General features: G+C 43.8%; 1 protein-coding gene and 1 non-coding gene across 5 annotated transcripts in view; one reads left to right on the top strand and one right to left on the bottom strand.

Annotated features, from left to right (window-relative positions):
• Positions 1-5,711, top strand: part of GAREM1 (GRB2 associated regulator of MAPK1 subtype 1) — a 133,766-nt gene extending 128,055 nt beyond the window's left edge. For 3 of the 4 annotated variants that reach the window (XM_054019549.1, XM_054019552.1, XM_054019551.1), the window contains one exon: positions 4,605-5,711. In XM_054019549.1, the coding sequence (XP_053875524.1) occupies positions 4,605-5,517 (913 nt within the window). In that variant the 3' untranslated portion in view covers positions 5,518-5,711. The remainder of the gene's footprint in view (positions 1-4,604) is intronic. The other variant, XM_054019550.1, reaches the window with a different exon arrangement.
• TRNAK-UUU (transfer RNA lysine (anticodon UUU)) lies at positions 3,440-3,512 on the bottom strand. Its single transcript has one exon. It is a non-coding gene; the product is annotated as a tRNA-Lys (tRNA).
• Positions 5,712-14,124: the final 8,413 nt, after the last annotated feature.

Here is a 14,124-nt window from a genome sequence, read left to right on the forward strand (position 1 = left end):
GCCGGAACCCCCCCCCCCCGAGTGCTGAGCCCTGCGACGACCCCTCCCACCCCCACCGAGCGCTGCGACGCCGGAGCCCGCCCCCTGCCAAGCACCGCCGGAACCCCCCTCCAGCGCCGCGCCCGCGCCGCACCCCGGAACCTGAGCGCCGAGCCCCGCGCTGCCCCCCTGCCGAGCGGCGTGCCGCCGGAGCCCGCCCCCGCCGAGCGCCGCCAGAACCCCCTTCCAGCGCCGCACCCGCGCCACCCCCTCGCTGAGCCCCACGCAACCGGAGCCCGCCCCCCAGCACCGCGCTGCTGGAGTGCCCCCCCGCGGAATGCCGTGCTCCCCCCGCCGCTCCTTACCAGGTGCCGCCCCAAGCATGTGCTTGGGTGCCTGGTGCCTGGAGCCGGCCCTGCCATCGTGGCCCTTGATATGTGCCCGAAGGTATTGTAATTCCTACGGCTGGAACGCAGCTTCCTCTCCCCAAACACTGATGAGGTCTAGCACCTCACCATTGCTCAATACTGGGGATTGCCTGGCGCGTGGAGGCATGGTCACCTAGAAAGATTGTTTCTCGTGGAGGTGGATGACCAGGAGCGCTCCAGCCGCGGAGTCCGGGCGCTCTACATGCCTTGCCGGTGTGGACGCGTCATGAGTTAGGGCACCTGGGGCTGCTTTAATGCGCTCTACCTTGCAAGTGTAGCCAAGCCCTAAGTTAAATATAGGCATGGCAGAATTCAATTTTTATTTTTTTATAATTTCAGCAGATAATACTGATTATTTTTAAGCATTTTTTTTCAGTTTTAATCCACTTCAATTTTCACAGTTGAAGGAAATTATTAGGGGGAGGAGTGTCACACAATAATTCATAGATTCATAGATTCTAGGACTGGAAGGGACCTCGAGAGGTCATCGAGTCCAGTCCCTTTATTCAATGACCGTAGATGGTGGAATGCACAGAGGTAGAGGTTTATAACTAAGTACCTACGTCATTCGCAATATTGTGGAAATTGCAATTCCTGAAATATTAGGCTTCTACCACCATTTTAATTTATTTATCTTACTTTGCACAGACCACAACTTTGTGTACATTTTGAGTGTGCAGTTAGTACTGCACTAACATTCAATGCCTGTAAAATGTAAAAAGCTGAAGTGACTGGACTCGATTTCTACAGCAATTGTGTTAAAACTTTTAGTCTTCACTCTTTTTGAATGAATGAATGTAATATAGTTGCAGCAAAATGTCAGGTTATCAAAAAAAAAATTAGCAGGCATAACATAGTACTGGAATGTTGTATCGTTCCAGCAAATTTTTCTTAAATTTTCTTGGCTTTTCCAAATTACAGCTATTAATAAAGGTCCGTTATCACTTTTCCACTATTTTCCATGTCTTCTCTACAATTCAGCCATGATTGAAGATCATCCCACAATTCAAGTAGGGCCTTATTTATAACCATTAAAACACAAATTGTCAACATTACATGTCAAAATATATAAAGTAAATATGCTTAAATAAACCTCTAAGTTCTCAAATATCAAAATTGATGGATAGTTAAAGAAAAATGCTTATTATTGATGGAAATATTTTTTCGTGTGTATGTGTGTGTATGGTGAAATGGACATTTACTCACATTTTCTGATTAAAAACCCAGTCCTTCCAAGCCTAGTTAAGTGTATGAAAAATTCAAATGACTTTTTCCACCACTGAGCTTTTGTCTCTGCTATACATGTAGGTATTTTGTAAATAATTCTGTTCATTTTAACTTTTCCAGTTTCCCTACTACTGAAGGAAGGTTTACTGGTCTGTCACTCCTAGGATTACCCCAAGCACTTAAAAAAAAAAAAAAAAAAAAAAAAAAAAAAGATAGCTAAAACATTTACTACTCTCCTGTCTTCTATCATATACCTGTTTTTAATAGGAGATTACAAAGTTTAGTAGGCAACTTTACTCCTTAATTCTTAAATCCCTCCAGCCCTCTTGGATATAAATTATCTGATCCTGAGCTTAATTTACTAATTAGGACTATCCTTCCTAAAGTGCCCTTGAAAAGAAGAGGCAGTTGGCGTCATAGCTAACTTACTTGCAAATTTAAATGGGTTATACGTAGCAGCAAACTTTTATTATTGCTATTGTTTTACTTGATCTGTATTATGTTGTATAAGTATGGTTGGTTGTGTACTTCTCACAGAAGTGACTTTCATGGATCCTGTCCAGTGCTTAATTTGTTATGAAAGAGGTGCCGGGGCTCAAGCAATTAGGTGACAGGACTCAAGCAATTGTTTTTCTTTCATAACTGACATGGCAAGCACTGAGGTGCTGGTGCTATGAACTGCCAAGCCTAGAGGTGCCAGAGCTCATCTCTGGCAAGCCATGGCATAAATTAAGCACTGATCCTGTCTGACAGAGCATTGTAGTAATTTTAGATTTTAAACCTTTCAAGGCTTGGATTATTTGCCCAGTACAATGGGATTCCTGTTCTGATTGAGGCCATTAGTAAATAGCAATATTTACTGTTAGTAATAAAATACAGTAGTAGAAGATGCTACATATGTATGTAAGGTTGTAGAAGTGCTTCGATACCACGGTGTTTGGTATAAGAAGCTAGATTGGAGTTCATGGGGGAATGGATGATATTTGAGAAATAGTATGTAGTTTCTTTTGAGTCTTCTGGTGTTTCCTCCTTTCACTTGAGCTGGAAGAATCAGGCCAACAGTCTTTCTAATGATATTCTTGGGTACTTCAGCATCTCTCATTCAGGCTAGTGCCAAGAAGTGCAGATGTGCACAAAGATTAACAATGTTAATAATAAACGTAGGTAAGCCTTTTTCAAATGTTAAAAGCTCTTCTGGCTTGGTTCTTACTTTCTGCACTACCCATCTTATGGCTAATGTAGCGCCCAGCTTTAAAAAAAGGAAGGAGGAGGATCTGGGAAACTACAGGCCAGTCAGCCTCACCTCAGTCCCTGGAAAAATCATGGAGCAGGTCCTCAAGGAATCAATTCTGAAGCATTTAGAGGAGAGGAAAGTGATCAGGAACAGTCAGCATGGATTCACCAATGGCAAGTCATGCCTGACTAACCTAATTGTCTTCTATGACAAGATAACTGGCTCTGTGGATGAGGGGAAAGCAGTGGATGTGTTATTCCTTTACTTTAGCAAAGCTTTTGATACAGTCTTCCACAGTATTCTTGCCAGCAAGTTAAAGTAGTATGGGCTGGATGAGTGGACAGAAAGCTGGCTAGATTGTCGGGCTCAACAGAATATCAGGGTTGGAAGGAACCTCAGGAGGTCATCTAGTCCACCCCTCTGCTCAAAGCAGGATCAATCCCCAGACCCCTAAATGGCCCCCTCGAGGATTGAACTCACAATCCTGGGTTTAGCGGGCCAATGCTCAAACCACTGAGCTATCCCTCCCCCCAGAGATGGATTCTGAAGTTTTTGGGGGACAAGTACCCTCTGCCTGACCAGGAACTTGAACCCTGGACCCTCAGATTAAAAGTCTGATGCTCTACCAACTGAGCTAGCCAAGCTCCATGTCTAGTTGGCAGCCGGTATCAAGTGGAGTGCCCCAAGGGTCGGTCCTGGGGCCGGTTTTGTTCAATGATCTGAAGGATGGTGTGGACTGCACCCTCAGCAAGTTTGCAGATGGCACTAAACTGGGAGGAGTGGTAGATACGCTGGAGGGTAGGGATAGGATACAGAGGGACTTAGACAAATTAGAGGATTGGGCCAAAAGAAATCTGATGCGGTTCAACAAGGACAAGTGCAGAATCCTGCACTTAGGATGGAAGAATCCCATGCACTGCTACAGACTAGGAACCGAATGGCTAGGCAGCAGTTCTGCAGAAAAGGACCTAGGGGTTACAGTGGACGAGAAGCTGGATATGAGTCAACAGTGTGCCCTTGTTGCCAAGAAGGCTAACGGCATTTTGGGCTGTATAAGTAGGGGCATTGCCAGCAGATCAAGAGACGTGATCATTCCCCTCTATTCAACATTAGTGAGGCCTCATCTGGAGTACTGTGTCCAGTTTTGGGCCCCACACTGCAAGAAGGATGTGGAAAAATTGGAAAGAGTCCAGCGGAGGGCAACAAAAATGATTAGGGGGCCGGAGCACATGACTTATGAGGAGAGGCTGAGGGAACTGGGATTGTTTAGTCTCCAGAAGAGAAGAATGAGGGGGGATTTGATAGCTGCTTTCAACTACCTGAAAGGGGGTTCCAAAGAGGATGGATCTAGACTGTTCTAAGTGGTACCTGATGACAGAACAAGGAGTAAATGTCTCAAGTTGCAGTGGGGGAGGTTTAGGTTGGATATTAGGAAAAACATTTTCACTAGGAGGATGGTGAAGCACTGGAATGGGTTACCTAGGGAGGTGGTGGACTCTCCTTCCTTAGAGGTTTTTAAGGTCAGGCATGACAAAGCTCTGGCTGGGATGATTTAGTTGGGGATTGGTCCTGCTTTTATCAGGGGGTTGGGCTAGATGACTTCCCGAGGTCCCTTCCAACCCTGTTATTCTATGATTCTATATTCTATGATCTCCTGATTTATATGGTTAAATATCAACATTGCTTAAACACTAACAATTCTTTATATTAACTATCTTTTTGCTTTGTTTTTTAAGCAGCATCACAGAAGGTGACACGACAAATCCACCTGAGAGTGCCCCTGTTTCTTGCTACCCTTGCAACATGATGCAAACTGAATCAAAAGAGCCTGACAGCAAAATGCCTTTTGGAAGCCCCTCAGCTGAAGCTCTGCCTTCTAGGTTGTCCTGGCCAAACCATTTTTCTGGAGCTGCCGAAGGCTTAAACAGGAACGATTTTCTGCTTGATCCAAGCAGGAGTTATAGTTATCCAAGACAGAAGACTCCAGGCACACCAAAGAGAAACTGTCCAGCCTCTTTTACTTTCGACTTTGATGGGTGTGAACTCCCTGCTGGGTACATGCAGTTGGCCACAACAGAGTTCAGCAACACCATCTCCAGTTGTCCAAAGTCAGCAAGCTACTCTTTAGAATGCACTGATGAGAAAAATCTGGCAGTCAGCAATGCAAAGCAGAGTCATTCGTGCCCTGCCTTACCTCCTCGTGTGCCAAAATCGAACGATGAGAAGCCAGTTCTAGACACTTGTCCTCTGCCTCTGAAAATAGATGGTGCAGAGGAAGAATCTCAGACTGGTTCACCAGACCTCTCAGAAGATCAATATCCTGTTAAAAAGGGCATGCAGAACGTTTTCCCTGTTTCTTACCCATTTTCGTCTCCCCTTCACCTTCAGTTAGCACCAAGGTCTTGTGGTGATGGCTCTCCCTGGCTACCACCTACAGACCTTTCTGGGCTCTCAATAGAGGAAGTATCTAAATCTCTGAGGTTTATTGGTTTATCAGAAGATGTCATATCATTCTTTGTTACAGAGAAGATTGATGGCAATTTACTCGTTCAGCTTACAGAAGAGATCCTTTCTGAGGACTTTAAGCTAAGCAAATTGCAGGTTAAGAAAATACTGCAGTTCATTAATGGCTGGCGGCCGAAGATGTAGTTCAGTGATTCTGACTGGTGTTTAATTAAACTGTGTGAGAGACGTGCTAGAAATGCTGGGGCTAGTACGTCGTTTCCTGTTTTTGCACTAAAAGCCCTTTCTGTAAATAATAGTGGAAGAAATTCTTACTATGCAGATAAAGTTTTAGAGTGGTGAACAGATTTTTATATGTCAATAAAAATGTAGAGAACCCATAGAGGTGTGCCTTGTGCATCACTGAACATTCAGCAGCTGCTAAAAACTGGACGTTAAGGGAATTAATTTTTACTCATGTAGTCTGTCAAGACATAGTATTTATTACTGAACAATTAATATGAAAGACCACACACAATTCCAGTTTACAGTTTTGTGTTAACAGCAAAAAATGCATTTCTTCTGAGGTTATTTCTGTTCGGATTATTGGCAACATGTCATGACTTAGTTTTTCCTTTTCTACTGTTAATAAAGGATATGATCAAACCTATAAAATACCATTTTTAACACTGTATCTGAACTTTTTAAACAGTTTTAAAACATCTTTTGACATGCCACTAAAACAGTATATTTTGCAGGATAATTTTACCAAAATATCTTCATGACTACTTAGATAAATTTGCCATGTTACTGCTTCTGAGTAAAACACTTATATATGAAATAAATAAATAAAGCTTAGTGTTCCTGAAAATAAAGAGCCTGCTTATCTGGTTGACCATGGGGGAAAAATGTTTGCTACTCTAAACCATTCTGTTCTTGCCGTAAACCAATGAAGAGTTCATGATCCGTAGATTTCAAAAGGTGCTTAGTTATCAAGTGAGTCACTTGAGTCAAGTGAGTCTGACCACCAGGTCATGCTGATTTCTCATGGGAAAGGCAGCTTACTTCACCAAATCAGTTCACATGTTTCTTTGGCAGATCCCTATGTGGCACGTAGCAAGTTGAGCCTTTTGTTAATTCACCCATTCCATGTCCCCATCACAAGGAGAAAGAAACCCAATCTGATTAATCTTACTGTTCTGGTGAGCTCTATGAACCCATCCGGACGCTCTGCAATGAGATTTATGCAGGCAGATAGTTGCACTTGTACAGAGTCCCCTTGAACTAAATCATTGCTGAGGTACAAAAGCACACTAACTCTCTGTAACAGTGCAGACATTGAAATGTAGAGAGAGGATTAAATATGCTAGGTGAGAGTCTGTGTTGTCTCTAAGGCCTTGTCTACACTAATGCTGTAAGTCGATGCAAGATACACTAGTTAAATTACATAAGTTATATAACTTACATCGACATAACTTACATCGACTTAATGCAGTGTATATACCACGCTATGTCAGTGGAAGATGCTCTCCCGTCAACATAGCGTCCACCTCCAATTGAGGTGGATTAATTAAGTCAACAGGAGAGCACTCTCCCATCGACTTATCGTGTCTTCACCAGCCCACTAAATTGATGTTGCAGTGCTGATTTAGTCCGTAGTGAAGACAAGCCCTAAGACACAGCACAGAACTAGGAGAATCGGGGGAGGATAAGCTGACTTACAGCCACTTTTTCAGCCCTTCCAATTCTGGGCTGCTTCGGGGACCAGAGTGAACCTGGCCAGTAACTTAGGCAGCCCTCAGCAGCCTGTCGCTGTCTGCCTATGGACAGCAGAGCTGCTTCTGCCCTGCATAGCCCATACCTGCCTGCCTTGTTATGCCCTGTTTTGGCACACCTTATGCCAGGATTTGCAAGGAGATCCTCAAAGACAGCCTGTGGCTAGCGTCCTCAATTCCTGCACTAGGGGGATTCACGCCTAGCCAGACCCAGAGACATTAGAGTGCCTTAACATCCGGCTGGCTCCTTCCCCTGGGGTACAGCTGCCTGAGCAGGGGGTGAGAATGTTTTTGACACACAGAAAATTAACTTTTGCCATTGGTGGGAGGATAGTGGAAGCACTGAGACTAGGCAGAGAGCAGACAAAAGTTTGAGACTGATTTAATATGTCTTCTCAATCACTCTGAGGCACAAAAAGGGGGATACCTACAAACAATCAAAATGTTTCCTGCGACCTGGTCAAATCTCAGGTCATGTCTTAGTGCAAAAGGCAGGTTTATTCTTTGTATTGCAGTAGCATCCAGCAGTCCCAGTGGGAGACAAAGGCCCTATTTTGGTGGGTACTAAACATCCATTTAACAAAAAATAAATAGGAATTCCCTGCCCTAAAGAGAGTTTATACTTGTAACATTTGACAAATGGCAGATTGATATAACAAATCAATGACTTTCCCTAGCTGTTTTTTGTTGCTTCCATTAATTAGGGTTTTAAAATATTTATTCAACATTTACATTTACTAATTATATTTTTAAAATGCAAGTCAGGCTAAATTGGATAAACTCAAATACTGTTCAGAGTTAAATGCTAGTCTGTCCGTAGGGCTGTGTAGGGTGTAATTACTATTTGTTAGCCCTAACTAAATCACATGGACATATTCAACATTGTGTCAAGTATCAGGGGGTAGCCGTGTTAGTCTGTATCTACAAAAACAACAAGGAGTCTGGTGGCACCTTAAAGACTAACAGATTTATTTGGGCATAAGCTTTCGTGGTGCCACCAGACTCCTTGTTGTTTTTATATTCAACATTGGAAGGCTCAAACTTTACATTTACTTAAAAGTGTGTGTTTGTTTGTTTGGTACATGTGTTACTCTTGGAAAAGGTTTGATGGGTTGCAGTCTTGATAACATTCAGGCATCTGAGATGGGTTTCAGGACATTAAAAAGCGCACAGCGACTGGGCTTCTTTGAGTACAGTTGGATGCATATTGCTGCGTCTCTGCCTTGCTAGTTGGTCTGTTTTTGCTGACGACAGCATACTGGAATTTGAAAGCTGGGTTCTGATGCATCAATACCACACCAGCCTAGTCTCAAACGGAACAGGCCACTAGGATTCAGAATAGCAGCCATGTTAGTCTGTATCCGCAAAAAGAACAGGAGTACTTGTGGCACCTTAGAGACTAACAAATTTATTAGAGCATAAGCTTTCGTGGGCTACAGCCCACTTCTTCGGATGCATATAGAATGGAACATATATTGAGGAGATATATATACACACATACAGAGAGCATGAACAGGTGGGAGTTGTCTTACCAACTCTGAGAGGCCAATTAAGTAAGAGAAAAAAACTTTTGAAGTGATAATCAAGCTAGCCCAGTACAGACAGTTTGATAAGAAGTGTGAGAATACTTACAAGGGGAGATAGATTCAATGTTTGTAATGGCTCAGCCATTCCCAGTCCTTATTCAATCCTTTGTTGATTGTGTCTAGTTTGCATATCAATTCCAGCTCAGCAGTCTCTCGTTGGAGTCCTTTTTTTTTAAAGTTTTTCTGTTGTAAGATAGTCACCCGCAGGTCTGTCATTGAATGGCCAGACAGGTTAAAGTGTTCAAAAACCAGTGGGAGAACACTTTAACCTGTCTGGCCATTCAGTGACAGACCTGCGGGTGACTATCTTACAACAGAAAAACTTCAAAAACAGACTCCAACGAGAGACTGCTGAGCTGGAATTGATATGCAAACTAGACACAATCAACAAAGGATTGAATAAGGACTGGGAAGGGCTGAGCCATTACAAACATTGAATCTAACTCCCCTTGTAAGTATTCTCACACTTCTTATCAAACTGTACTGGGCTAGCTTGATTATCACTTCAAAAATTTATTTATTTTTTTCCTCTTACTTAATTGGCCTCTCAGAGTTGGTAAGACAACTCCCACCTGTTCATGCTCTCTGTATGTGTGTGTGTATATATATATATATATATCCTCAATATATGTTCCACTCTATATGCATCCGAAGAAATGGGCTGTAGCCCACGAAAGCTTATGCTCTAATAAATTTGTTAGTCTCTAAGGTGCCACAAGTACTCCTGTTCTTTTTGAGGCCACTAGGAGTATGTCTACACTGCAATGTAAGCCCAGGGTTAGTAGAACTCGAGGTAGCAGAGCCTGGGTTTGTTAACCTAGGGTTTGAGCATCTACATTCATTTGTACCCCAGGTTAAGAATTGTTGAACTCTGGGTCCCAACCTGGGGCTCCAGTGTCTACGTTGCATTATGCTGGCCAAGGTCCAATCCCCCTGTCCCAGACTTCGTAGCGCCCTCCAAAAAGGTGGCATCTCTAGCCCATTGTTCGTGGTGTAGTGTGGGGAAAAACTTGACTGTCCACCAAACTTCACTGTCCATAGGACAAATAAAGTCAATCTGTGGAATTGCGCAATACTCTTGGCAGCGTCCCAGAACACAAATCCAGTGGAGGTGTCTTGACTCAGGCTCAGTCCATCCATCTCTGTGGGATCTGAACTCTGGGTTGGTGCAATTTGTGCATCGATAGAAGGGGAGTTAGGCTTGAACCTGAGTTCAAACCCTGGGCTTACATTGCCATGTAGACACACACACCCCTCATTAAGAACAGAGGAATATAATCATGTTTGCAGACGCAGGTTCTAAGTACAAAGTCCCAGCTGAGACACACAATTGCAAGCCAATCAGATTTCTACTGTGCTTCTTGAAATGGCTTGTTCTGCCTGGGGATTTCTTAGATAACTTTATGCATAGTTCATTAGTGTGCAACATTTCCTCCACCTCCTTCCAAAAAGTAGTTCACAGGCTTAATTTTCCATTTCTTTATTAGATTTCTATATACTAATAACTGTCAAAGGGGGACTTTTTCAGGCCTGAATAGCTTAAGAAAGCTGCCTGCTTGACCTATGGGCCTGGCTTTTTAAAGGTATTTAGGCATTGCAAGGCCTAAGTCACCTTTAAAAATGGGATTTCGCCAAGTCACTTTGGCCCAGATTTTTAAAGCTCTTTAAGTGTTGAGCACTCAGCATTGCAACAACTAATTTTCAGAAGGGATTTTAGGCACTTAGGGCATGTCTACACTAAAAATTTAAGTCAACCTATATTAGTGGGAAGCCAGGAGCCTTGGTGCATCCAGGCTCCCAGTGTGGAGCCAGGACCCCGGGAGCAGCCCAGCACTGAGCGGGGAGCCCAGGCAGCAGGTAGCAGCCTGACTGGGTACAGGGAGGACTAATCTTGTCAATTTTATGGCTCCAGTTCAGAGATCCAGCACCTCCAAGATTGGGTGCTAAAATCACATTCTTATCAGAGACGGCCCCCCCCCAACCCCTGCTCCTCCTCCTCCCTACAGCAGAATTCTGTCCCTGATTTTGGATTTCCTTGCTTGTGAAAATCAGACCAATGATACTTATTTAATTATTGGTATTTGCAGTAATTTTCTTTCTTTTAAAAGTGCAAATTGTGACACACTATCCTGAAATGAATCCTTTTTATCCTTTTCTGTGGCTTGTAGTGCACTGCCCCACTATGTTAATCCGAACAGAACTAGGTACCTTTTAGTTTGTGCCAACGGGATCTACATGGGCAGTTAGAGCACTGTACAAATCACCACCCTCTAACGTGCTTTGCCATGCTGTGTAGACAAGTCCTAACGGAGGTGACTTGTCTACTCTTGTAAGGGGGCAGCAACAAAATTATTTTTTTCAGAGGGGGGATTTAGGAGAAGCTCAGGTTCTCTTTAAATACATGTATATTACTGCCTGTCTGACTAACCAAAGTCTTACTAAAATCAGGTCATTGTGTATTTTTGTATTTGGATGGCTTTTTCTTACTTTTGCTGTATTAAAACTAATAGTTTAGTGCTACAAAATTAGAGGCTGAAGACACTTGATCCATCCAATACAAGAAGGAAAATGTCTTTTTAAAAGCTTTCTTTGCAGCTAAGAATCAATGGATTAAAGCACTTTGTATTTTGTATCCTTTTTGTCAGTATCACCATTTTAATTATCTTCTTTGATTTTATTTTATGACAATATGTTTTAACACTCATTGTGTGAATGGATGCAATGTTTTAAAAACCTTTATTTTAAATCTGTTAAGTACTTGAAGTGTTTTCTGCTACAGCTTCCTCTTGAGACAACTTCTTGACTCCCGACTAATTAAAATCTGTTAATACAAGTTATTTACATTTTAGGTATCTATCACTGGCAGTGAGCTGGATGTTGGAGGGAAAGATGTAGTGGCTGAAGGCAAGCATGTGTGGAGCCGAGGTAGGCATATGACCTCTTTAGGGACCATAGGAGGAGCATACTTAGAAGCAGACTATATCATTCAAAAAGGAGAGCACACTAGCCTCCAGGTGCTAGCAGGTGTGTGAAGGAGAAAAAAGCTGGCCACAGACCCAACTCACCCAGTACTTGCCTACACAGCAAAGAAAAACACCCGGCTGGCCCATGTCAGCCAACTCAAGCTCACCGGACTTGGGCTGTTTCATTGCTGTGTAGGCTTCCAGGCTTGGGCGGAAGCCTGAGCTCTGGGACCATCGCACCTCACTGAGTTCTAGAGCCTGAGCTCTCGCTGAGTCCAGAAGTCTACACAGCAATGAAACAGCCCCACGAGCCCTAGTTGGTGAGCCAGGGCTGGCTGCAGGTGTCTAACTGCTATGTAGAGATGCCCTGTGTGTGAGTAGTATTGCAATGCTCAAAGTGCAAACTAGAGGTTACTAATGAAATCTGAGGTGGGGGGAATGTGAGTTCTTTGATTAGATGCAGCTGTGTATTGCATGTGTGTATGCACATCCAGCACACCAGAGACGGAGAACTTCGCCTAGCAGTATCCATAGAGGCAGTGCTCAAACCCTGGATCTGTAGCCCTTCCCCTGGCTGTATAAGGATAGTGCCACCCCGACCCTCTCAGTTCCTTCTTACCATCGGTGGCTAGAATCAAGGCCCTATGTGGTGTCTTCACCTCACACCTTTGCTCTCGGTTTTCTGAGAACTTTTCTTGTACATAGTAGTACCTTAGGCTTAGTTTAAATCTTAGTTATAACTGCTGGTGTCCTTCCCCAAGCCCCGTGCATCCCCAGAGGAGCAGTGCCTTCGTACTGTGGATGTCAGGTGATGTCTAGCATTTTATCAGAGTAGAATTAAACCTTTCTGTTCCTCACCTTGTCTGTCTGTTTCATCTGTGGGCCGAATGAAGGGTCAAGCAGTCTCTCCACAGACAGTCTCAAGGTGGATAACTTCCTGTATCATGTATCAGAGGGGTAGCCGTGTTAGTCTGAATCTGTAAAAAGCAACAGAGGGTCCTGTGGCACCTTTGAGACTAACAGAAGTATTGGGAGCATAAGCTTTCGTGGGTAAGAACCTCACTTCTTCAGATGCAAGTGAGGTTCTTACCCACGAAAGCTTATGCTCCCAATACTTCTGTTAGTCTCAAAGGTGCCACAGGACCCTCTGTTGCTTTTTCCTGTATCATGACAGCATATGAAGTACCCCAGGCTATGCCTCCTCAAGGGGTACAAGCTCATTCCATGGGAGCTCAGGCGACGTCAATGGCATATCTAAATGACGTTCCTATCTTGTGTGCAGTGTTGCTGTAGCCGTGTCGGTCCCAGGATATTAGAGAGACAAGGTGGGTGAGGTAATACCTTTTATTGAACCAATTTCTGTTGGTGAAAGAGACAAAGCTTTTGAGCTTCTACAGAGCTCTTCTTCATGTCTATATTGGACATCTGCAGGGCGGCCACTTGGTCCTCTGTGCATATATTTGCAAACCGCTCTGCCATTACGGGAAGGCAGGCCTGCAGTGCTCTTTTAAATAGATGCCAGGCACTATCTCCTGTGAGTACTGCATGCGAGTCATCCACCTGGAATACACAGCTGCATCTACTCAAAGAAAAGACAGTTACTTATCTGTACCTGTTGCCTGAGTTGTGATGCAGATGTGTATTTCCCCAACCCACCCCCTGTCCTCTTTGCATCGGAGTCTGTACATTGGACATTCAGTGTGGTCTGAGCAAGGCCACCCTTGTACAGCATGGGAGGACGGGCTACACCCACAGGGTGTGAGCACCACCCCTATGGGTACTGCTAGGCAAAGTTCTCCAGCTCCATTGTGCAGGGTGCGCACACCCACATGGAATACACGTCAGCATCGCATCTTGAAGAATAACAGTTGCAAGTAGGTCACCGGTTTTTGCCTGTATTGTCACTAATATCATGTGATAGCTAGGTAATAAGTCAGTTCAGAGCCCTTGCTGCAAGTTAGGGGAAAGTACCTTTCCATTAATGATGTCTTCAACTCCTAATAGTCTAAGAACTGTTCATATTTCACCATCTGTGTTCATAATGGCCAGATTGAAAATCTTGAGTATGATTCTTCTTGATTCTGGCAGTCTTCTGCGTATTTTTATTTACAACCGGAATAACTTCTAGTTTTAGCTGTTTAAATGTGCTTCGTATAGTCAAAAAGGTAACGTGACGGGATCTCCGGGGTGCAGTCTGGGACCATGAGACCGCAGTACGCCCTTAACTCTCTCCAGCCTGGGCTGTCTCTCACAATGCCTTGCTAGTGACCAGCAGCAAACCCCTGCAGGTGCTGTTATCACTCAGCACAACATGTTGAGCCCCACAGCCAGCTAGATCGCATGAATACTCCAAGAGCCACTCATGAATTACACAGAGAAAGGCACCAGAGCCAAACCCCCTCAGCTCCAAGCACTACCTCAGGAATATACTGTCTTGCACTGCTCAAGACGAGCAGTGCAAATTTATTAATTGGTTCACCACTTCAACAA

The sequence above is a fragment of the Malaclemys terrapin genome, chromosome 2, assembly GCF_027887155.1.
Source record: "Malaclemys terrapin pileata isolate rMalTer1 chromosome 2, rMalTer1.hap1, whole genome shotgun sequence".
NCBI lineage: Eukaryota > Metazoa > Chordata > Testudines > Emydidae > Malaclemys > Malaclemys terrapin.